At 35.8% G+C, this 25,483-nt stretch overlaps 2 protein-coding genes across 2 annotated transcripts; both read left to right on the top strand.

Annotated features, from left to right (window-relative positions):
• The first annotated feature begins 7,241 nt into the window (after nucleotides 1-7,241).
• LOC141667080 (3-ketoacyl-CoA synthase 11-like) lies at nucleotides 7,242-9,557 on the top strand. Its single transcript, XM_074473432.1, has 2 exons — nucleotides 7,242-7,396; nucleotides 7,584-9,557. Exon 2 carries the CDS (start codon nucleotides 7,813-7,815, stop codon nucleotides 9,346-9,348), a length of 1,536 nt encoding a protein of 511 aa, XP_074329533.1. The 5' UTR covers nucleotides 7,242-7,396; nucleotides 7,584-7,812; the 3' UTR covers nucleotides 9,349-9,557.
• Nucleotides 9,558-12,424: 2,867 nt separating this feature from the next.
• Nucleotides 12,425-25,408, top strand: LOC141667079 (putative 1-deoxy-D-xylulose-5-phosphate synthase, chloroplastic). Its single transcript, XM_074473431.1, has 10 exons — nucleotides 12,425-12,835; nucleotides 13,773-13,892; nucleotides 13,979-14,143; nucleotides 14,375-14,525; nucleotides 14,761-15,029; nucleotides 17,637-17,919; nucleotides 18,334-18,626; nucleotides 20,127-20,405; nucleotides 23,367-23,651; nucleotides 24,975-25,408. Exons 1-10 carry the CDS (start codon nucleotides 12,689-12,691, stop codon nucleotides 25,122-25,124), a joined length of 2,142 nt encoding a protein of 713 aa, XP_074329532.1. The 5' UTR covers nucleotides 12,425-12,688; the 3' UTR covers nucleotides 25,125-25,408.
• The last annotated feature ends 75 nt before the right edge of the window (nucleotides 25,409-25,483 follow it).

The raw sequence follows: 25,483 nt of genomic DNA, 5'->3' as shown, positions 1-25,483 counted from the left end.
TTAAGTTTATTTTATAAATTAATTTAGTTACAATTTAAACTAAACGAAAAAAAAACAAAAACAAAAAGAAAACAAAAAGGAAAGAAAAGAAAAAAAATAGAAAAAGTAAAAAAAAGAAAAGAAAAACAAAAAAGGAGAAAAGAAAAATAAAAGAAAAACAAAACAAAAAGAAAAAGAATGAAAAAGAATAAAATTCTGGTCGATTTTCGACCCTTCATTTTCCACAGGAGCTTCTAGATTATTCCTGATATTTCTGGTAGATGGGCTTTTAGGTTGGGCCTGGCTAAATGGGCCTAGAAACGCCTCGTATTCCGAGCTTTTTGCCTATATAAGTGTAGTGTGAAGTGAGAATCCTCACTTCACTTCATATTTCTCATTTTCTCTCACAAATCTCTCTAGAGTTCTCCCTTTGAGAAGGCGATTTCCGGCGACCTCATCCACCGCAGCTCCACCTTTCTCAAGTTTTTCTGGGTTTCAAGCCTTCAATCGAAGCATATCAATGGCGGATCGTGACTTGGCTCGTTTGCAGAAGATGAATGTCTCTAAGAGAGGTACAAACATTCAAATTCAATCTCCATATACTTCCCTACTTGATATGATTAACTCGAGAGGTGATGAATATCCCTCTCTATCTGAGTTAGATTCGTATAACCATGGTAACACCTTTCATGAGTAGATGGTAGGATAGAGTCCATGAACACCCTGTACATACTTCCACCCCACCTTAGGATCACTCCAGCCGCCCCTGGGGATAGGACTTGTAATTGGGAGGGGGATACTTTGTTTATCTATCGAGGAGCCCTGACCGCGGGTCTTAGGTTCCCATTCCATAAATTTATTCCTCGCTTACTTGCCGATGTACAAATCAACCCTTGTCAACTCCCTCCTAACGCTTGGAGGAACATTATCTGTTTTATGGTCCTTTGTCTTAGAAACAATTTTCCTCTTTCCGTAGCTGTCTTTAGGAAAGTTTTCCAATTCTATAATAGCTCCATGAGTCAACCAGGTTGGGTTTTAATTCGTCAACGGCCCAAAATCCCTCATATCTTTGATAGTAATTCCATAGTTGAGAACAACCCCAAATGGAGGGACGAGTTTGTGAGGCTGACCTGGGCTGGGGGTGATTGGGCCACACTCTTCCGTAGGCCCTTTTGCAAAGTGTCAGATGGGAGTCCAGGTAGCATCAGATTATCTGATGAGGAGGAGGTGGCCTACCAAGCCTTAATTTCAGATGATGGGAAAACAGACACCTGGACCCTCTTAGAGGAGTTTTCCTTGAAGAAAGTTGGTCTCTCTCAGGCCAGTGATAAGGGTAAATTTATAACTGGATAACCATTTTTCCTTCCCTTTAATTGTAACGTGTTATCTCTCCTGCAATTTAATATTCTTTCTATCTTTCTTTTTCAGCTTGCGAGGCCATCAATAATGTCAACATGCCCAAGGAAGGGGAGTCAGGCCGCCAGAAGAGGGCCAAGCTAAACAAGGACCCCAGGAGCAAACCTGACGGTCCTTCTTTTCTTAAGCCCCACGTCCCGGTGGTCGAGCTGGGGCACGATGTGGATCCTCCACTTAAGGCACATTCCTTCAGGCCTAACTGGGGCTTCAGGAGGAGCGATACGGTGGTTGGATCCACCAAACACGCTAAGGATTGGTCGTACCATTCCATCACTCCCCATGACTTTACTGACATTGTTACGGGGAGTGATATCGAGACTATTGAGCTTCTGGGTTCTCAAGCCCAAGCTGCGGTAACTTTCTTTTTTCTCTTTTTCTTTGAATCCCAACTTTCTCGTATTTCAACGAACTTGTGCTAACTCATACATATTTCTTTGCAGAGTAATACCTACTTCCAGGCGGCCCTCCATCAGGCTAGGTCCTGGAAGGGTAACTCAGATGAGTTTGAGAAGGAGATGAAGAAATGGGAGGAGAGAGCCAAGGTCCTGGAGAAGAAGCTGGACACGAAGAAAGAGGAGCTGGCTAAGGCTCATTCCGAGCTGATGAAACTTAGGAGCGATAAGGATAAGCTCATTGATGACTACATGGATTCTGACAAGTTTAAGAATCTCATGAAGATTCATGATGAGGGTCTTTATTCCCTACAGTTTACTCAGGGATGGGATGCGGCCGTAAAGGCGGTTTCTGAGAAGCACCCGGGCTTAGTCGACCCTAAGGACTTTATAAGTCCTGAGCAGGCTGAGTCGGAGGACAGCATGGATGCCCTCTTCAACTCCCCTCAGCCAGATGATCGCATCTTGGATCCTAACACTGCTTCTCCTCCCGCTTCTCCTGCGAAGGATGTTGAAGGCGCTGATAAGGAGCAAGAGAATGAAGGCTCCCGCATAGAGGAGTAGTTTTTTTATTCTGTAATTTTATCCTTAACTTATGTCTGGACTTTTGTTTGTATTAAAACTTATTACCCTCTGGGGTTATTTTATATGCTACTCTCTTTATTCGCATCTCTCTCCTTTATTTTTCCGATACTTTAATATGCATTCAAACTTGACCTAATGGGCCACACAAGTATTATCACAACTCAAACATCCATAGGTTGAAATAATTTCGAACTCTTCAATTTCAAGTCTGGTTTTCCAAAACCTTACATAATATGGGTTCGACCCTGATCAATAATAGCTAGAAAATAAAAATCCTACGCAAACAAAGCTTCAAGGTGCTCTCAAACCTACTTGTCACAATGACAAGTGAGAATCGTACTTCGACTATCTTACACGTAGTAAACCTTCAGGTTTTGCGCGTGCCAGGTTCTCGGGACTTCAAAACCATCCATAGTCTCCGGCTTGTAGGTTCCTCTACCCTGAACGCTCTTGACTTTGTACGGCCCTTCCCAATTTGGGGCAAGTTTCCCTTTCTGTGCTACCCCAGAAGCTTCTATCTTCCTCAAGACTAGGTCACCTTATTTAAAGAACCTTTCTTTAACCCTTAAGTTGTAGTAGAATGAAGCCTTCTTCTGATACTCTACTATCTTTGCATGTGCTTCATCTCGCACTTCATCGATTAAGTCTAGAGCCAACCTTTGTCCTTCCTCATTTTCCTCAGCATTGAAAGCTTGAATCCTTGGAGAGGAATGTGATATCTCCACTGGAACTACTGCTTCTGCCCCATACGCCAACATGAAGGGAGTTGCTCCTGTCGTGACTCTACAGGTAGTCCTATAGGCCCATAATATGGGAAGTACCTCATCCACCCAATTATTTCTTGACTTCTCGATCCTCTTCTTTAGTCCATCCAGGATTATTCGATTTGCTACTTCCGCTTGCCCATTGGCTTGTGGGTGAGCCACGGAGGTGAACCGTAACTCAATTTCATTTTCTTCACAATACTTCTTGAATTCCTCGTTGTTAAACTGCGTTCCATTGTCGGTGACTAGGACACGGGGAATTCCATATCGGCACATAATGTTTTCCCACAGGAATTGTGCAACCTGTTTAGTTGTGATTTTGGCCAAGGGTTTGGCTTCAATCCACTTAGTGAAATAATCAATGGCTACAATCAGATACTTCCTTTGTGCCGAGGCCATAGGGAAAGGCCCTAGAATATCCATCCCCCACATAGCAAAGGGAATAGGCGAGTTGATAGATGTCAGCATCTCGGGAGGTTGTCTAACAACAGGTGCATGCTTCTGACAGCGGTCACAATTCTTCACATATTCTTTGGCATCAGCCATCATTTCCGGCCAATAAAAGCCTAGACGAGTTATCTTATAAGCCAAGGCCCTGCCCCTTAAGTGTTGTCCATAAATACCTTCATGCACTTCTTCAAGAGTCAAGCGTGCCTCATCGGGCCTGAGACACCTCAAGTAGGGAACCACGAAAGATCTTTTGTAAAGAATCCCATCTATCAAAGAGTACCTTAGTGCTCGAACAGTTAACTTCCGTGCTTCAGTTGCATCACTTGGCAACCAACCGGTTTGAATGTGAGCCTTGATAGGATCAATCCATGACGTCCCCAGGCCTATGGGAGCCACAAGCTTAACATCTATGCTTCGTGTCTTCAAAACACGGAAGTACACACTTCCCGAACTTTCTTTTATCTAAGATGAAGCAAACTTTGATAGCGCATCTGCCTTAGCATTTTCTTCCCTTGGAATATGTTCAGCATGGCATTCATTAAATTGGGTCATCACAGCCCTTACTAGGCAGACATACTTAGCCATCGTATCATCCCTTGCCTCAAATTCTCCCTTTACCTGGGATATGATCAGCTTTGAGTCTCCCCGGACCTTTAAGTTTTTGACTCTAAGTGTCCCAGCTAGACCAAGGCCAGCTATCAAGGCTTCATATTCTGCCTCATTGTTTATGGTTGGGAAGTCTATCTTCATAGCATACTCAATTAAGAACCCATCAGGGCTTTGCAAAACCAATCCTGCTCCACTGGAGTTTGTTTTTGATGCTCCATCAAAATAGAGAACCCAATATTCTTTATCATCCTTCTCTTTGCCCCCATTATCGACTCCCTTGTCTTGAGGTATGGCATCTTCCTGCCCCCCGACTTCTTGGTTGGGTATGGTACATTCCACCACGAAGTCAGCTAGTGCCTGGGCTTTTATTGCCGTACGTGGCTTATACTTGAGATCGAACTCTCCCAGCTCTATCGCCCACTTAATCAATCTCCCACTTGCCTTGGGACTGTGAATGATATTTCTCAGGGACTGATTTGTTAGCACCTCAATCTGGTGAGCCTGAAAATAAGGACGCAGCTTTCTCGAAGCCATTACCAAGGCTAAAGCGAATTTCTCAATAGTTGAATAATTCAACTCAGCACCATACAAAATTTTGCTGACATAGTATACGGGTTTCTGAACTTTCAGTTCCTCCTTAACCAACATCGCGCTCAAGGCGCTCTCTAAAGCAGCCAAGTACAAGAATAAAACTTCATTCAAAGATGGTTTGGCCAACAACGGGGCCTGAGCCATATACTTCTTTAACTCTTCGAATGCCTTCTGGTTTTCCTCATTCCATACAAAGTCCTTGATGTTCTTTAGTGACTTGAAGAATGATAGGCACTTGTCTCCTGACTTGGAGACGAATCGTCCTAGCGCAGCAACCCTTCCGGTGAGTTTTTGAACATCCTTGACCGTTTTTTGGTGGTTCCATGTCCAGGATCGCCTTTATTTTGTCGGGGTTAGCCTCAATTCCTCTCTTTGAGACCATCAATCCCAAGAATTTCTCAGATCCTACTCCGAAAGCACACTTCGTAGGATTCAACATCATCTTGTGGTACCTCAGGACCTTAAAAGCTTCCCTCAAATGGGTTATATGATCAGTCTTTACTAGACTCTTGACTAACATGTCATCAACATAGACTTCCATAGTTTTTCCAATAAAGTCCTTAAAAATTTTATTCACCAACCTTTGATAGGTGGCTCCTGCATTCTTGAGACCAAACGCCATAACAAGATAACAATAAACACCAAAGTCAGTGATGAATGATACCTTTGGAAAGTCATCCTTATGCATTTTGATCTGGTTGTATCCGCTAAATCCATCCATGAAACTCAGCATCTCATGCCCAGCAGTGGCATCAATCAAAGTATCAATCTTTGGCAGCGGAAAACAGTCTTTAGGGCATGCATCATTCAGATCAGTAAAGTCTATACACATCCTCCACTTCCCATTAGCCTTCCTCACCATTACAGGATTTGCTAACCACTCCGGAAATTAGATCTCCTCAATGAAACCAGCCTCTAAGAGCTTTTCTACTTCCTGTTTTATAGCCTCTTGTCTTTCCGGGGCAAAATTTCTTTTCTTTTGTTTCACTGTCTTCCGGCTTGGATCCACGTTTAACCTGTGAGTAATCAATTCCGGGTCTATGCCTGGCATATCAGCTGCAGACCATGCAAACACATCACTATTTTCTGCGAAATAGTGAAATATATTGGTTCATTGATTTAGATTACATGGGCAGTTCTGATCAGATGTTCAGTTACATATACGTGTTGATAAGTCAAGCACGTATATTTCTCACGAGTACAATAAATTGTGAAATTATCTCTCTAAAAAAATTACAAAATTCAGCGAGAAATGTGCTATAATTGAAGATCTGATGAACGATTGTATTTTGGATGGAAAAAAGTCCCATTTAATTTAGTTTGGCTCAGTTTCGTAGATGCAACAAAAATATATATTAACCCCACTCATTTTTTATCTTTTATGAACTCTTATGCCCAGATCAAATATAGTGACCGTTTGGGAAATTTTAAAATACGTAGCTTATGACTTAAAATGAATAATTGACTTATAAGTGATAATTAGATAAACATTTATAAGTTATATAAATATTTGGTAATTTTACTTAAAAGTCAGATTTTTTTTATTTAAATGAACTAAAATAAATTATTTATTTTTAAATAATTTATTTTTCTCCAAAGAGTTTATAAAATTTAAAATAATAACATCACTCGTAATCAATCAAATGGACATGAAATGATTTAACATTTTTGAACACATGCATAGTGTCCATTCCTCCTGATCAGGGGTGATCTGAAAAAAACCCAAACTGAAAAAATAACCGAAAAAATCCGAATAACCAAACCGAAAAATCAAATCGCTAAAAAATCGAAGAAAACTGAACCGACAAAAACCGAATTAGCGGTGCGGTTTCGATTTTCAATTAAAACCGAACCGAAATTAACCGCTATATTTATATATATAACTATAATATTATGTATATATACATGTATATATTATTATAACCCGGTTCTAACATCTTGTTAATTAAATATTTACTTAACATTAGTAATGTAAATTGTATAATATAATACCATAAATTAATTAAGATTAATATGTAAATACTCTTAATTCATAATTTTTTTAATATGTATATAATCAATTTTATCATATGTTTTGATATATACTCTTTTTTTTCATTATTGTGAACATATATTTTTATCATATTTTGTATCTATTATTTAAGATAATATGAATTATATATTCAAAAAATAACTTTATGAAATATATCATTTTTATTTAACGATTTTTAAAGTGACAAATCTTTGGTGATTAATGTAATATTATCACTTAACTTGATGTTATTTTTTTATCCAATACATTACCAACAAAAAATCGTACAAATAAAAAATATATAAAAAAACCGAATAAAAATGGAAACCAATAAATGATTAACGGAAATCGAAAAACCGTTTTAAGCAGTTTAGTGACGGGTTTGACTGCTATTAATGCACCAAACCGCACGCACACCCCCGCTCTTGACTTCTACAAGTCGCTTATTTTGAACAAAATTAAAACAAAAATACAGTACATTTCTCGATAAGAATTTTAAAAAACCCAAGTGCATCATCTCATTTTAGTCGCCCCCATAAATCTGGACTACACTGATTGCCTCGCAAGGTCGAGTTGGATCCACTCTGTCGCCCCCCAAGGTCTGACTCTTCTCTATTCTTCATCCGGGTCACTTTATTTTTCTCATTTATCATCTGGGTTTCTCTTAATTTCTTATTTACTTCTCTCATTTCTTGCTTTTAGATCTTGTATGTATATAGAGATTGTATTTACATGTTTTTGCATTTGTTATATGGTCAAAGTTTGAATCTTTATGCTGATTTGCAGGGAGTTTGAGCTGTGTTTCTTGATTCTTTTGGTTCACATTAGGAATTTTTAGAAGCCCTTTTTGTTATCAGCCTTCAATCTTCATATCTTGTGTTTTATAAGGTTATTTTTTTTATTCTTGATTTGAAAGTTGGGTCTAATCTTGATTTGGTAATTGTTTGAGTTTGTTAGAGGATTTGCTTAATTTATAAATTCTAGTTTTAGCCATTTTTTGTGAATTGTTGGCAAAATGAGTGAAGCACAGGTGAGCCAGCCTTTGATCCCACCATCTTATTTGCGAAAACTACCCGATTTTAAGCAATCTATCAAGTTGAAGTATGTTAAACTTGGTTATCATTACCTTATTACTCATGGAATGTACCTTTTTTTATCCCCTATTGTGGTTGTTCTTGCGGCTCAGTTGTCTACATTTTCACTCCAAGATATCTATATTCTTTGGGATCATTTAAGGTTCAATCTTATATCGGTGGTTGTATGTTCGACCCTTCTTGTCTTTCTATCAACCCTTTATTTCCTTACCCGTCCTCGCCCTATTTACCTTGTGAACTTCTCATGCTACAAACCCGAAGAGGACCGGAAATGCACCAGGCAGACTTTTATGGAGAAATCCACTCTGACAGGCAACTTTACGGATGCAAACCTTGATTTCCAGAGGAAAATTCTTGAGCGGTCAGGTCTTGGTGAAGACACATACCTCCCTGAAGCTGTTCTCAGAGTACCTCCAAATCCGTGTATGGCGGAAGCAAGAAAAGAAGCTGAACTTGTAATGTTCGGTGCGATTGATGAGCTCTTAGCAAAAACCTCCCTGAAGCCGAAAGATATTGGAATTTTGATTGTCAACTGTAGTTTGTTTAATCCTACTCCCTCTCTTGCGTCTATGGTTATTAATCATTACAAACTTAGAGGGAATATCTTGAGTTATAATCTTGGTGGGATGGGTTGCAGTGCTGGTTTAATCTCCATTGATCTAGCTAAAGATCTGCTTCAAGTCCATCCCAATTCGTATGCTCTAGTAATCAGCATGGAGAATATCACTTTGAATTGGTATTTTGGAAATGAGAGGTCGATGCTTGTTTCGAATTGCTTGTTCCGTATGGGAGGGGCTGCTATTCTGCTTTCAAACAAAAGGTCAGATCGACGTCGATCCAAGTACCAGCTGGTCCATACTGTCAGAACCCACAAAGGTTCTGATGACAAGTGCTTTTCTTGTGTTACTCAACTGGAAGATCCTGTTGGAAAAGTTGGAGTTGCTCTGTCAAAGGATCTGATGGCGGTTGCTGGGGATGCTTTGAAGACCAATATAACTACACTTGGTCCTCTTGTGCTGCCAATGTCTGAACAGCTGCTCTTCTTTGCTACATTGGTCGGGAAGAAACTGTTCAGGATGAAGATAAAGCCTTATATCCCGGATTTCAAATTGGCGTTCGAACATTTCTGCATTCATGCCGGGGGGAGAGCTGTGTTGGATGAACTAGAGAAAAATCTGCAGCTCAGTGAATGGCATATGGAGCCCTCAAGGATGACACTTAACCGATTTGGCAACACATCAAGCAGCTCCCTATGGTATGAATTGGCTTATTCAGAAGCAAAAGGGAGGATTAAGAGGGGAGATAGAGCATGGCAAATAGCATTTGGTTCTGGATTTAAGTGTAACAGTGCAGTTTGGAAGGCTCTGAGGACTCTTAATCCTGCGAAGGAGAAAAGTCCTTGGATGGATGAGATTCACAAATTCCCGGTTGATGTTCCAAAGGTCTCCGCTGTCTGACGTCTAGGCAGATTATATTCTATTATCAATTGCATTTTAAAGAATCTTGCTTTGTGTCAAATTAATAGAGTTACCTGGGTAGTGGGGAATTGACTAGAGCATGTCTGGTAGTGGTTGAAGATTAATCATGTTTGTTTAAGATTACAAATTGTGTTTAAGATTACAAATTGTAACCTGGTAATAATCAAAATTTATTCTTATTATTGGCAGACACAAAGTTGTCTATGGTTTTATAATATTGGCATGATTGATTAATTAGGGGCCAAACTTTAAAGAGCCCAGACTTCTTTCTTGACTGTTTTATGATGATTGTGGGAATTCATTCAAAATTAAGTTTTCTCTTATTTTTTATGTTCATGATTTGTAGTTCTATATATGTTAAAGCGGGTTAATTCCTGATGCTAAGCTGTTAATATTCTGATCGTCCCAACAAGCTCACTGCCTTTGCTGAATTGTTCATGTAGTATGTGAATTTACTGTTTTGCTTTTATACTCTGTTCTTGGGCATCACAGCCTTGTTTCCTTAAGTTCTGCCTGTTTATATATTCCTTTTCTTGAAACTGTTGTTCCGGTGTTCCTAATCTGACACTTGATCCTTGTTTGGTGTAATTTACGGGCTTGGTATTTTGGCCGAGAATCAATTTGACAATGTTGTTTTTTGGGGTAATAAGTAAACATATTATGAGGGGAAGGAGAATCTATTTCCGAGATGTCTTGGTTTCTGGTGAGCGCACGTAGAATCCTTAGTTTCACCTGCTATTGTTTGCAGCGGTGCCTGAAGAAGGCCTGATAGAAATACTTACTGTCTATAGAGCTGAAATGTTAGATGCTCAGACACTGATCTGATAACTCATATACAGTATGAATTATAATTTACACAGCTAACATGTGGTGGTTGGTTGAGGACTTGAGGTTGAGGTTACAGTTTACGACTCTTGAGAGCACATAATTCGTATTTATCAGACACGTTGATGAGGCGAGCCAAAAAAAAGGCATGTATGATGTGCAAGAATGTGAAAAAAAACAGTTGTATTCAGAAATGGAAGGAACTAACTAACTAACAGGACCAGTACATTTTTCACATTTAACACTGTTCACAACATGATGAGTTCACATTTGAAGAATACACCATTTGCTTTGCATACACCACCCCAACTTTTTACTTGTACATTAACAAGTTTTACAATCTTTTACCCGTATATTAATAGACCCTGTTTTTAGACCTTCCTCTTTATTCCTCTAATATTTTGAATTTTTAGAATAATTGATTCCTTAGTAGAGGTTATGCTAGTAAGAGAAAAGATGATTTAAAGGGTCTCTTGAATGTAACAATTATAATATTAAAATTTATTATAATTTTTTTGTTAGCTCGATTCTTTTCTTTTTATTTGCAAAAAACCATGATACCATATTGTAATAAAAATCACACAAATTTCTTAAACAAAGTACTTTGGTACAAAGGTCTGAGAAAATACACAGCAAATATTAGCGCACGAGTCAATTAAAAAAATAAAATAATAGGGACGTAAATGAAACGAAGTTTGCAATTACAATGACAGTGATATTGATATTGATATTGATGCCCACTATAAATTACTACTAGTACTATATATGTTCTCTGATTTGACCCGTAATTCAACTTTCCCTAAATCTAAACTAGACTGCGTTATAATATATCGTTATACGATCGTTAGATTGTCGTTTTAAAAGGAGATTGCATGTTTATATTTTGATAATGTAAGTTAGAGTATTTTTTGGAAATAATGACAAAAATAACATTTTTTTAGAATAAATGACAAGAATACCTATTTTTAATATTTTGGCCATTTTTTAACAATCAAATACCCATTTTTTTATCGTAGATAACCCGCAGCCGCTACCCTTCGGGTGCGCACTGGATAAACGCTCACGCTCAAATACCCATTTTCAGATCGGATATCTCAAAATAATTTTTTTTTTGTAGAAAAACATTTTAAAAAAAATTAGTTGAAATACCCAATATAAGAATGACTATTCGGCCATATATCCAATTTGAGAAAGCGTACCTTATTCCATATACCCAATCTGAGAAAGGGTATTATGTCGGTATTTTTGGCCGTATTTCTCAAATTTGGTATTTTGGTCACAAATTTCAAGAAAAGTGGTATTTTTGGCTATTATCCTATTTTTTGGTACAATTGTGACGATTAAAATTGTCATGAAATTACTATGTTTTTGTTAAATTTTAATTATTCAATAAGATGTTACATAATTTTAAATAAATAAATACTTTTAGTTAAAAGATAAGTACATGATTCTTTTCTAGATTTTTTTGTTCAAATTAAAATATTCTGAAAATATATAAAAGAACAATATCGTATTACTACAAATAGTATAAAACAAAAACCTTTATAATATATATATACATGTTTTTATGAAAGAACACTTTTTATTTAAATAATCAATCCGTCGATAAATATAATTATAAAAAAACACATATTGTCTGAATTTGTAAAAATCTCATATAAATCGGTTACACATGTTCCCCAAATTTGTAAAAATCTCATATAAATTGGTTACACATGTGACAGAATAGTTGGATGATTAATAAATAATTATGATTTTACAGACAATGAGAAAAAAAATGAAAAAGATGAGAGTATTAAGTTAATATGATGAGAGTATTAAGCTAATACCAAAATCGGAATCATGAGGATGTGTTTAAATCAACAATAATATTGGCTAATTTTTTATTGTAATATGTTAGTGAAAGAATAAATATTTAATTATAATGTGAGATGAAAATTTTAATTTATATATTATATGGGATTTATATACTTTTAATAAAAAATTATTATCCTATAAATTTAGAAAATTATTAATTTATATTAAAGAGTTTGAGTCGGAATTAAAAAAATATTATTTAATCTAAATTATTAGTTTATGTAGTATAACTTTTATCGAGATTTAACTATAAATCATTAAAATTTTAAAAAATCACACATAAATTACATTTACTAGTTAATTCCGATTTTAGAAATCTAGAATAATATAATATGCAAAACGGCCCATTAATTAAATTCATGCTCCTCGATGTTATGAGCATCTTCTTCCTCTTGTGAGTTATCTCAGTTATCCTCCGAAGAAATGCCACCCTTTTAACTTTACTGTTATATTCATCACTACAATTCTCCCTTCAATTTCAATATATTCTCTGTTTCTTGACTACCCACTTGATAAAGTTTCCATCTTTTCATTCTTTAAATAAATTTACCACCTTTTTTGTTGCAAGTGAGCTGCTAAATGATACATAATTCTTGCAATTGAGTAATTGGGACAACTGGGTTTTGTTTATTTGAAGATGTGTACTAGTTTTTCTCATTACCCATCTGGGATTAGTGTTCATTTTCATGACAAATTGAGGTTTAAAACTGATGACACATTTGCTGTTAAGCTTCCCAACAATGGGGATTCATTTGGACTCAATCTGTATTTATCTTCATCTAAGGTAGTATTTTTTTTATCTTTTCTTATTTGTAGTTTTTCGATTTATGTGAATTGGTTTTTCGTGATCTTGTTATTGTCTGGTGCTTGTCTCGTTTGATCATGTAATGTTGAAATTTTGTGTTTGAAAACTGTAGTTTAATCATGGACTAATTTGTAAACAATTGTTTGGTGTATTTGGGTGAGATATAATATCAAGTAAACGGGTGATTGCCGTAATGAAATCAAAACTTGTTCTCGGGATTATTTTATTGGATTAAGTTCGATAAAATGAGTACAAATATTTAGCAAAAAAAAAAAAATGAGTACAAATCGTAAAAATCACGGTATTATAGTCGTTGTGTTCGAACATGGACTTAGTGATTAATGTTCTACAAAACATTGTATATAATCCTTTGAATTAAGAGACTCTCGTTTCAGATGGTCAGCCACTTGTCTAGTTTATAGGTGAAGCGGTCAACTGTCAAACAATTATCTTAACCTGGCTACCAATCCTCAGGGAATTGTACTCAGTTGTGCAGAAAGCAATGTGTACACTTCGCACCTTGCTGCCATATGTTTTGCATTCTTAATACATTAGTGTAATGAAATTTGGATGATTCTTATGAATGCTTTAATTTTGGTTAATGATAAGTAAGATTATGGAAGCCAGGCTAGATAAATTTTCTTTTGCTGATCTCAGATATTGTCTGTCACCTTTTTTGTCCTCTAAAAATAGACTACATTCGTGGGACAAAATTAGTACTAGCCATTATAGGTCTACAGGCATCATTGGTATACAATTTTTGTATATTCATCTTCACAGTACTAACAAACATGATTGGAATGCATGATTTGAGGGCATTACTCTTATACTCCTTAATGAAACTCAACCAAACTAACACAAGTAAACAATGAAAAGGCTTCACAGTCCAGGTAATTACTTTAATTTCTTGATGCAGGCAAGCGGTAGTCGGATCTGTTCTCTTCCAGGTGCTGGTGATTTTTTTACCGAAAAGAGGCCGACACCCATGCTTGATACAGTTGAAAATCCAATGCATTTAAAGAACTTGTCTACAAAGGTCCACTACTTTAATTAGACAGAATATTCTTGCAATATGCCTCCAGTTTAGCATAGACTCGGCTAACTTTGTTCAGCTCCATGCAGGAACTGAAACAACTATCTGAAGATGTCAGATCGGAGTTATCTTTTATTATGTCTAAAACGCAGAAATCCATGACTGCGAGTTTGGCAGTGGTTGAGCTGACAGTTGCAATACACCACACTTTTCACGCTCCAATGGATAAGATCTTGTGGGATTCAGGTGTACAAGTAAGATATCTCTAATGATCTCCGATAAATGACTGTTTCAATTTTTTCCGACGAATGACTTGTCTAAAACTTATCACATGTTAATAAATATTTATTTCCAAAAGAAGTCACAAACAGAGTTGATGGTGTAAAGGAAAACAAAATTTTGCTTTTGTGATCTTTAAAAGTAAATTTTGGACTCATACTTACTGGTAATAATAATAATAAATAAGTCTTCTGTCCCTTCAACAGACATACGCACATAAGATTCTCACAGGAAGGCGGTCCCTCATGAAGACACTTAGAGAAAAAGACGGTCTTTCAGCTGACACATCTCGCTCTGAAAGTGAGTTTGATCCTTTTGGGGCAGCTCATGGATGCAACAGCATTTCTGCAGGACTTGGTAATATTCTCTCACGGATCTAGTTAGTAATTAGCTACAATCGCGATGTCCATATTTATTGGACTGTTCGATATGTACATATTTATAACTCAATTTTTGTAACTTAAATTTCCCTGCTGTATGTTAATAGTGTGGCCCGACAAAATTAACAGAAACAATTAAGTTGCTATGCCTATATTCTCTGTTCACTGTCACCACTCAAAATTGATAAAGGCATGTGCAAATTCTTGTTCAGGAATGGCTGTTGCACGGGATATTAAAGGGAAACGAGATAGGATAGTTACAGTTATTAACAATGGAACAACAATGACTGGTCAGGTATATGAAGCAATGAGCAATGCAGGCTATTTGGATTCAGATATGGTTGTGATTTTAAATGATAGCCGCCATTCATTAAACCCAAAGCTTGAGGAGACTCCTGAAACATCAATAAATGCTCTATCTAGTACCCTTAGCAAGCTGCAGTCTAGTAAATTATTCCGAAGATTACGACAATTTGCCAAGGTATTTCTATGTTGTCTTAATATCTTGTTTTATATTACCACATATGTTATTTAGATAGTCTACTGATGTAATGGATTTTCTTTCAAATGGCATGTAATAATTATGTAAATATTTTCTTGAAGTATCAGTTTAATTGATTCATTGCATTTTTTATTTCATAAAGTTAGTTATTGAAAAAGGTAACTATAAACAATGCAAAGAAATTGCGAAAGGTGAAGCTATCTAAGTAGATTAACCCCTCTTTCCTCGGAAAAGAAGAAATATTAAACGAATTGCAGAAGGTGTGCAAGCAGCCTATGTTACCCCGGACTCGGGTATGAGTGTCGGACACGGGTTCGTATCCAAGTGTCGGACTCGGCAATATTCCGAAAAATTTACATGTTTTTGGCCTAAAATAAGTGTCCAAGTGTCCATACCCATGTCCGAGTGTCGAGTGTCCGACACAGGTACTCGAAGCAAAATGAAGAGTCTGGGTAACTAAGCAAGCAGCAATTATCTATTGTAATAGACAGGAAACATAACAGCCTGATTTTTTGTAAGTAGACTGAATGCTAGGTTTAATTGAAGTAAAAGCTATTTTAGTTTAAGTCTGTTGAGAATTCGAGATTGAGATCGTTAGTGATCTATGTTACAAGTTGTTGGGTACGGGTGTCGGACATGGGTACTGATCCAAGTGTCAGGCTCTTAGTTTTAGAAGTTAAGGGTTCTTAGACATGGATCCTATATTGGTCGTAGATGCAGGGACTAAACTGTAGATTGATACATGAAAATTTTTATGCTTTTAGATTTTTGTACTTTCTCAGAAAATACTCTGTTGTGAAATAAATTGAAAAGGATAATTCAATAACAAGTTATATAGGGGCCTTTGATTACATTTTGGATCAGACTGCAACTGGATAGAGTGTCAAATGAAGGATTTGACTCAGTTCTGATACCCACGCACATGCCGTGTCATGTCTGTCACGGGTATGACGGCAAAACTAAATAGTCCGAGTTACAAAGGTAATGACGGCTGAAGTCAATAAATTACCTTGGAGAACTCAATAAACATTGTAGCTTGGGATAAATTGTTTTAAATATAGGACATCATGAAAGCTAGATACAAATAAATATATAGCAATATATGCCAAATTTAAAATAATTAAATATATAGAGATTAGCGTAGTGAAAAAAACAGGATGAAAATTAACATTATATGTTTATGAGCCCCAGCTAGAAAATAGAACTTGGTCATCTGGCTTCTTATGTTTTTACTTCTGAAAGTTAATAGAGAAAAAACTCAACTTTTTTTTTGCCTAGTCAACTTTAACTGTACTATCTAGTTTTTTAATCAAGATGTGCACCATGATCTAGAAGATTTGCATGTCTGCATATGTAGTTTGTCATACTTTTACAAGAAATGAAATATATATGAGATTACAGAACATTTACAAGTACGGAATTTCAAATCAAAAAAGTGAAAGATCAAATTTTATTTCAAAGAGAAGGTTAAATATTATATAGTTTTATATTAGAGCACCCTACTTCAGCATAGGAAAATCTTGAAGAGTAGGTGAGGTATTAGAGCAAGTCCAAGAGTGTCCTAGTAGATGCACTATACATATTATAAAAATATAATGTCCTAGTGATTTAAGACAAGATTTTTGCACATAAAATCCAACAACATGCCTTATTTTTGTGCCTTATTATTAAAATAATAATATATTTAAATAATAATTGGAGGGAAATGAAAAAGGTGAGAAGGAAGTGATGTTCAAAAAAGGAGGGAAACAAATATTTTATTGATAGAAATAGTACAGGGCATGCAAAGTGGTGCCTTATAAATAAGGCACATGATGAATGTCCTAGTGTTTTAAGGCACCACTAGGACATTATTGGAGCACTCAATTATTCAAAATGCCTCAAAATTTATTTTAGGACAATAATTTAGGGCACTCTTGGACTTGCTCTTAGATTAGTTGTGTTTTGGATGTCAGGAAAGAAGATAATAAATCATCTTTCCTTAGAGATTGTGTCTTGAGCTGCCCTTCAATTGTAGGGAATTTGGTTTCCTGCCTACCTTCATTTTCTTGAAGACAATCACAAATTCATAATCTGACAAAGTCGAAGTAGCCAAAATAGTTTATTTACAATATTGAGCCTACACTGACCATATTATATATTATTTGATCAAAGGTTTATTTCACCAATATAAATAAAAAAACTAATGTAATATATAGGTGAAACTAAGTTCCCTATAAAAATAATATCTTCTTTCTATTATTCTAATTTTAACTATTTGTAAAAACTAATCATTACTATTATTTTATAAAAAGTTACAGAAATAATTCTTAGAAATTTTGTTTTCCTTTTTTTTTGTCGAAAACAAAGCCGTTGAGACTTAATGAAGTATGAATGATTAGATCTGACTTCAACCTTAATACCAAATGCACTTCGACAGATTTGGAACCTATGACTGTTAAAAACTAGTGTAAGATTTTGACGCCATTAAGAAAAACTAGAGATTTCACCTGATTTCTCACTTTCTCATGTGGTGTATGTAGTCATGTAAACTTTGACCATTTTATGTTTTGTAATCACCATATCAGCCCTTTGTGCTTAATGCAGAAATTAGCTAAGAGACTTGGCAAAGGTATGTATGAATGGGCAGCAAAAGTTGATGAATATGCACGTGGAATGATCGGTCCGCCAGGGTCAACTCTTTTTGAAGAACTTGGATTATATTATATTGGACCTGTTGATGGACACAACATTGAAGACCTTATTTGTGTTCTCCGCGAAGTGGCATCATTAGATTCCACAGGTCCAGTTCTGGTTCATGTCATAACAAAGGAAGAACGGGAAGTCCAGAAGTACCAAAAAAGTGAAACGATGACCAAGCACCAGGAAGGTGCGTTTCTTGACCTAATGTTGTTTATACAATCACTAGTTTCATATTTGAAACTCAGGTTTTCTGCTAGAAGGGCCAAAATATCTCTTTAATCTTCAACATCTACTCGTGTTTTTGTACACACTTGGATGATAAAAATATATGCCAATTTTATAGTATTTCTTTAAGTATATTGAAAATGAAAATTAATATTATACCTTTTTTAGGAAATTAATTTTTCTTTCCAATTGTTAATCTCCCATGTCACCCTGCTTACATGACAAAATAGTACTGTAGTCTCAACCGCCTATCATATATATATTTTTTTAACCAGATACGTAATATCAAGAGAACTCTGCTTCTTCTTAGAAGCTTGTAAATAGTCCATTGCCAGACTTTTTGATATAGACAATCTCTCCTTTTTGTATCGAGCAGGTTCTTCTGATTTAGATACATCGCCTTCTTGTAGACGTCCTCAAACATATAGTGACTGCTTTGTGGATGCATTAGCAACGGAAGCACAGAGAGACAAAGATATTGTGGTAATTCATGCAGGAATGGGGATGGAACCAGCATTACAGTTATTCCAGGAAAAGTTTCCAGACAGGTTTTTTGATGTGGGAATGGCCGAGCAGCATGCAGTCACATTTTCTGCTGGTTTATCTTGTGGCGGGTTAAAACCGTTTTGTATAATGCCTTCCGCGTTTCTTCAAAGAGGCTATGATCAGGTCTACTCTTTGCCCCTTTTCCTGTGTCTCCTCTATATATTTGCGTGTACGGTGTTATGTGCGCACGCACATGAACATGCATTTTGTACCCCCTCCTTGAATATAAACATTTAGGTTCTTGCATTGTTGTTGAGAAGGCTATAAATCATATAAAATCACATCGATTAAGGCCCTTTATTCCATGTATGCCCACTTTAGTTTTCAAATTGTACAATGAGTTTATGGTGAACCATGGGTTAAAAAAAATTGTAAGGATAAATTGGAGAAATGATATCAACTGTGCATTGAAGACAGAAATCATTTATAATCTATGGATCCCTCTGCATCTAATACGTCTATTATTAAACACCAGTGGGAGTACCCATGATTCAACGATATAATCCTAGCAAGAAAAGATAATATAAGGATAGACAATATCAAGCATCTATCCTTTCTCAAAACACTTTTTTAGGTTGCGTGGTTGTGTTTGCACCTCTTGAAGCTTTTATTTTTATAGCTGCATTATATTTTCTGCAAAGATTTTATGAAGAAATGTGATGGGAATAAATCAATGAACTGTAGTATTACATAAGATGTAAAAAATAAAAGGGAAAAGATTACATAGGTAATTCTATCGATTTGCAAATTATGATCAATGCAACATACTTATTAATGAAGTTTTGGTCATAACTGTGCGTGATTTCCATTAATGACAATTTAGAAAGTAGGAGTGTCGCCAAAGTCAGGTAACCTATAACTGGAATGCACAAATATCCAAATTTGATCCGTGAAAAGCCTGGCCCAAGTTCTGGCCCGGCCCGAATCCAAAAGATTTCAAATTGAAGTCGCGGATTAAAAAAAATCTGGATAAAGCTCGGATAAATCCGGGCTTTTTCTAAAAGCCTGGAAAGAGCTGGATTTTTTAATAAAAATCTGAAAGCAATTTACTGATAAATTTCGAAAAACTAAAATACAATATTCAATTTTAAAAATGCCCGATCCAGCCCACAGGTAATCCAGTTGATAAGGTGACAAGCGGGCACTAGGACACTTTACTCCGAAATCATATCGGAGACTTTTTATAGTTCAAATAGTGAACTTCCATGGAGATGTCATAATGAATTTTAAAACTATTTTTAGAGCTTTGAGGGCGTAAGGATAGAATGTAGTAATTGTTTTACAAGATCCCCAGGAAGTTGTTATATCAGTCTTAAGAAAGTGATAGTTTTCAAAGTTTTAACACTCATTTTTTGGAACTTATGCAAAAAATAATAGTATTTTCTTTTTCCTAATATTCAGTATTGTAACCAAAGTCATAGGGACTGACACTGCCATGGCAACTGGGGTTCTTTACATTATGTTTTGTTTTCCAATTCTTTCTAGACGACTGTGACAAAGTAGCTGACTTGTAGTTTGGTTAACATGTAGTTTTAAAAGGGGCGAGTACAAACATGTGTTGTGAGCATTGCATGAATTATTCTCCTATTTATCTAATGTCTTTTTTCTTTATGATTCTCGTAGGTAGTTCATGATGTAGATCGACAGAAGATTCCTGTGCGTTTTGTTATCACAAGTGCAGGCTTAGTAGGGTCGGATGGGCCTGCACATTGTGGGGCATTTGATATAACATTTATGTCTTGTTTGCCAAACATGATTGTAATGGCACCGTCTGATGAGGTTGAACTTGTTCACATGGTAGCTACTGCATCTCATATTGATGACAGGCCAGTTTGTTTCCGTTATCCTAGAGGTGCCGTTGCACAGTTGACCAATTCTATATGTAATGGCATTCCAATCGAGGTAACAGGGTCACGTTTCTCATCCTTTTAACATCTCTAAACTTACAAATGAATCTATTCTCAACGCTTTATTAGTTTCACTCAGCTGATCTGTATTTTAGTTTCTAGGACACGTGTTCTAACTTTCAGATATATCCACCGTTGTGTTCACTCTTTTTTTTGGGGTATGTGTGTGTATGTGTGGATGTTATAAATATCAATTTTCTCGTCTCGGCCCTGTTGTTTTATTTGTTTAATTTTTAAATTATATACTCCTGCGCTTGTAACTCTTTCCAAATACTTCCCGTTGAAATTATTATATTAACTTTGATGACGCGACAAATAGTTAGCTTAACCACGATAAATATTAAATTAGATACCAATATATAACTACTTTCAGTTAACTTTTATTAATTATTACATATAACTATTAATAAGTTGATGCCCATGCTTAACTGCATGTTCATCGAAATCATAGGAAAACAGTAAATTCACTTTCCCATAATTAAATATCATAGATAATTATGAATTGGATCCTATTATAGTCTCCTTGTGGTAATGTAATCTGCAAGTAATTCAGAGGCTCAAATGGCGAACCATTAATTTAAGTATGAATCATTAATGAAATACTTCTAATTCTAGAATACATGGTGTTTTATGTGAGGAAAACCATGTATAATCTGAATGGTGTAAAAATATCTATATATGTAAGTTCAAAGTTAGCCTACTAGTGGATATATATATATATATATATATATATAAGTCCCTTCAGCATCTGACTAATGTGCTAATATGTCTCCTATTATCACATTATCCACATTTTAATCATTTTGTTATGAATGAACGGTCATTGAATTTTTCCTCTGGGTTTTTAATGAGGTTCTGGAATATTAATAATAGTTTACCCTTTTGCTTTGGTTCTTTCTTATGTTTAATGCAAGCTGTTCCAGTTGTCAATATTCCACAGACTTGTTATTATTAAATTGGAGTAATAATTTTAAGTTGTTATCCCGAGGAAAGAATCTACTTTTTTAGTTAGCCCCTTTTCACCTCTATTGATTAACTAAAATTGCTAATATATCTTAATTGCTCTGTAAGTCATTGGCTGCTATATAGCTATTAATTTTGTTATTCAACTTAAACTGTATGAAGGCATTTGTCAATTTTAGTGATGTTTGTGATGAATTTTTCTACAGTTTTCCTTGGTGTGTTGGGTGTCATTTGTCATCAGTGTGACACAAGGTTTTTCCATGAGGCCACAGACGGTTGGTTGGATAACTAAATCTCTCCATGAGTAGATTTCTACACATATACTGAAAGTGATCTACACCTAATGTAAACTAGGAGTATAATTATTTCCATAATATAATGGTACCAGCAAGAAGACATACATTGATGGGCTTGCTAGAAAAATCTCACTAGGCCGTAACGTTAAATATCAGCACCACTTCTTCCACAACCTCAATTACGTCTTTTTGACAAAACGATTTTCTACCAGTTTGAACTGGTACCAGTGGGTTGATATATAGTTAAACATGTAACATAATTATACTTTCTAGTTATAACCAAAAGTAGTACTAGGGAATTGACGTTTCCATACCTAACCAAGGGACACACAGTTGTGCAAAATTTCATGACTCACGACAATCTCAACAGTGCTTTTGGAATTTTCATTCTTCATTTTAAAATAATTACCGCTTCTTAAAACGTTTGTGCTTCTATTTCAACTTCCCTTGTCACTTTGAGTGGTGGACCTATACTGGACACGCATATTCTCTGGCCCACCCTCAAACAGTTGGGCCTCTCAATATTTTTTAAGTTTAACATACCCCAACAGCAAGCAGCTGATGCACAAAAAAAATTCCACAAAGCATGTATTCCTGATGGCTTTTTCTTTTGCACTTTTGAAATTCTTGTTTTTCTTTTCTGCAAGTTTTACGAAGGTCATTTGATCTTTTCTTTGTTTTCTTCTCTCTGCAAGTGTACTAGCTATATAGCAGGATGTGTATTGATAGCAAAATACACTAAAGTACGCTTATTCAAATTAAAGCTAAGCGTATATTGTGCAAGACAAAAAGGGGACATCCAATTTAAGTCTTAATAGTTACTAGCTTAAATCCCGTACGATGCATGGGTTCCGTTAATATTTAAATATTTTTAAAATTTTACTTTTCCAATCATATAATAACTTTTATATATTTATATAAATATATAAAAATTATAGATTTATAATAAAAATAATAAAGAATTAGGAAGAAGCTGTGGTCGTAGTTTAGTAGGATAAGTTTTGGTTGTAGTTTAGCGGGATAAGTAGACTATATCTAGTAGTTTAGCACGTGTATAACACTATCTATTTTTATTTTTAATGACGAAAATAGGGGGATAACCATTAAATCAAATTATACCCCATTCCGGTTATTATAGTTTAGTATAGATTATTGAGAATTAGCAGTTTGAGACTTATCAAGGCACCTTAACTGAAAAAAAATCAAAATTATAATATATGTTGCCCCTCCCCCCTTCCCAAAATCATCTTTTTAGGACCGGCACTAATTACCTTTATACAGTGTTAACTATTAGATGTTATTTACTTGTTATTGCTACATTCACTGTGAAATTCACTATAATAATAATATTGCTAACCCATATCTGAACACTTTTGCATTACCTGTAATAATTAATCTTCTTCTGTTTATTTATGTGTTTTATCTGCTCTTAGGAGGGAACTTTTAAGCAGGTCTGGTATTTGTTATTATAAAAGAAGATTGAAACTGAAACAAATGTAGGCGGTAGCTACCCCCAACTTGGCATGACATCTAATTTCACGTTTGGCACATATAGATAGTTATTTTTTTTGATGAATGAAATTACATTGTTCCAATTTTGTTGCCAGTTATTTAAATTTTATTCCTGCTGAAGAGTTTCATTTTACTTGTGACAATATTGATTATCTATATATTACTATTACTCTTTTAATGACCAGATTGGTAAAGGACGAGTTCTTGTGGAGGGTAGAGATATTGCTCTTCTTGGCTATGGATCTATGGTGCAAAATTGTCTCAGAGCTCAGGCCTTGCTTTCAAAGCTTGGAATTGAGGTAACTGTAGCTGATGCAAGATTCTGCAAGCCGCTCGACATACAACTTGTTAGAAAACTGTGTGATAACCATTCCTTTCTAGTCACTGTTGAGGAAGGGACAGTTGGAGGATTTGGATCCCATGTTGCCCAATTCATTACGCTTGATGGAAAACTCGATGGAACGATCAAGGTAATGATAAATTTAACTGTAGTTCCAGGATGAAGAATGAGCATAGTGTTTGGTTTTTTTTGCTAAATAAATTTCTTTGATGTTACCTCCTATAAAATAAAAATAATTCCCTTGTTAGTTTGAAAATTACTCACAATCACAAGTGGTATATCTTAAGACGATTAAATTAAACCTTTAATGTGGCAGTCTTGAGTTTTTTTCCTAATATTATCAATTCTCCTTTTGGATATCCATTTATCATGATCAATTTTTTCCCCGGAAACTCTCTCTCTCTTTCTCTCCCACTCTCTCAACCTCTCCCCCCCCCTCCCCCACTTGCAATATGTTAATTTCTCTTTCCAGAAATCGTACTTATTTCCTTTAAAACATATTTCGTATGGGAAACCCTACCTTTATGGTTCTTTTTTATCTCTCTCGAACGTACATGTTTGATATTCTTTGCAACTTTAGTGATTCAAATGATAATCCGTTGAGATCGGTGAATAAAATGATATCCGGTCTCCCCTTGGTGACCAACTTTATATATAACCCATTTATTTTATATTTTTTTGAGATGTGTAAAGGAACGTCGTTAGATTAACGGGCAGAACCAGTATTAGTATAGGCAATCCATGGACCTCTCATTAGTACCAATGTATATAGAACTGGTGGCGAAACAAGAGTACAAAACTGGCTACAATTGCTGAGAAGATGGCAAAAGTTATCTCGGCTTTCCTTTTACAATGACGCGGTGAAAGTAAAAACACATGCCAAATAGTTTAGCTACTCAATTTAAAACTAGTATCAGTAAGATTTAGTACATGACTAGAAATCTATTATTGCAATGCTCTTTGCTGAGAGCAAAAATCATAATATGACTCGACTTATGTTCGACACTGAAAGATGGTACCCAGTGCACATGGTCCGAGAAAAGGTTCCTATGTTCAGTTATATTCTTGTCCTGGGACCCGGTGGATAAGAAATAGATCCTTGATCATTACATCAAGTACTACGACGCGCACACACGCACGCGCGCACACACGCACGCGCGCACACACGCACGCGCGCACACACACACGCACGCGCGCGCACACACACACGCACGCGCGCGCACACACACACGCACGCGCGCGCACACACACACCACTATAATACAGTATTCTCTATACATGTTATCATTAAAGCTTCGGAATCACAATTTATTTTGTTAGACCACCCAATGATGTTATCATTTAGGTTTCTTGAATGTTCATTTTCGCAGTGACTTTGCATTCTCTCTTAGGTAATAACTTTGCTCATTGTCTAATTTTTTAATGATCTTTGCTTGAAAATATATATTTCCAGTGGCGGCCAATTGTGTTACCAGACCACTATATCGAGCATGCATCACCGAATGAACAACTTGCGCTTGCTGGGCTGACTGGACATCACATTGCTGCAACTGCATTGAATCTGCTTGGTCGCACCCGTGAAGCCCTTCTCTTGATGTGTTAAAACAGCAAGGCCCTCATGTTTTTGTTGTTGATAGCGTTTAAAGACGGGTCACAGTGAAGCTGACGGATAAAAATCCAGATCAGCATCTCAGTATAGTTTTGTAGATCAATTATTGGCATTGGTATATCAATTTTAGTTTGCACATAAAAGTTCAAAATGTAGGATTACATATCAGTTTTTTCCCGAAATCTTGCGCATTACAGATGTATTTAACTATGATGCTTGTCTTGAAAATTCAAGATATATTTTTTTTGGGGAATCCAAATGCAAGACACACTTGTGTACTTGATTTCCTGTAATGAGCTTTTAGAGATGAATGTTTGATGTTCCTGTTAGATCTTCTCTTCAACTAGTACTTA

The sequence above is a fragment of the Apium graveolens genome, chromosome 6 (assembly GCF_009905375.1).
Source record: "Apium graveolens cultivar Ventura chromosome 6, ASM990537v1, whole genome shotgun sequence".
Taxonomy (NCBI): domain Eukaryota; kingdom Viridiplantae; phylum Streptophyta; class Magnoliopsida; order Apiales; family Apiaceae; genus Apium; species Apium graveolens.
Note: the sequence above shows the minus strand (reverse complement) of the source record. Positions and strands in the feature narration are given on the sequence as shown.

What these genes read in the sequence shown, in the direction of transcription:
- LOC141667080 (XM_074473432.1), top strand. Translation starts at nt 7,813, where the DNA reads ATGAGTGAAGCACAGGTGAGCCAGCCTTTGATCCCACCATCTTATTTG.
- LOC141667079 (XM_074473431.1), top strand. Translation starts at nt 12,689, where the DNA reads ATGTGTACTAGTTTTTCTCATTACCCATCTGGGATTAGTGTTCATTTT. An exon ending in GTAATGGCATTCCAATCGAG is followed by an intron (nt 20,406 to 23,366) that starts GTAACAGGGTCA and finishes TTTAATGACCAG; the next exon opens with ATTGGTAAAGGACGAGTTCT. An exon ending in AACTCGATGGAACGATCAAG is followed by an intron (nt 23,652 to 24,974) that starts GTAATGATAAAT and finishes ATATATTTCCAG; the next exon opens with TGGCGGCCAATTGTGTTACC.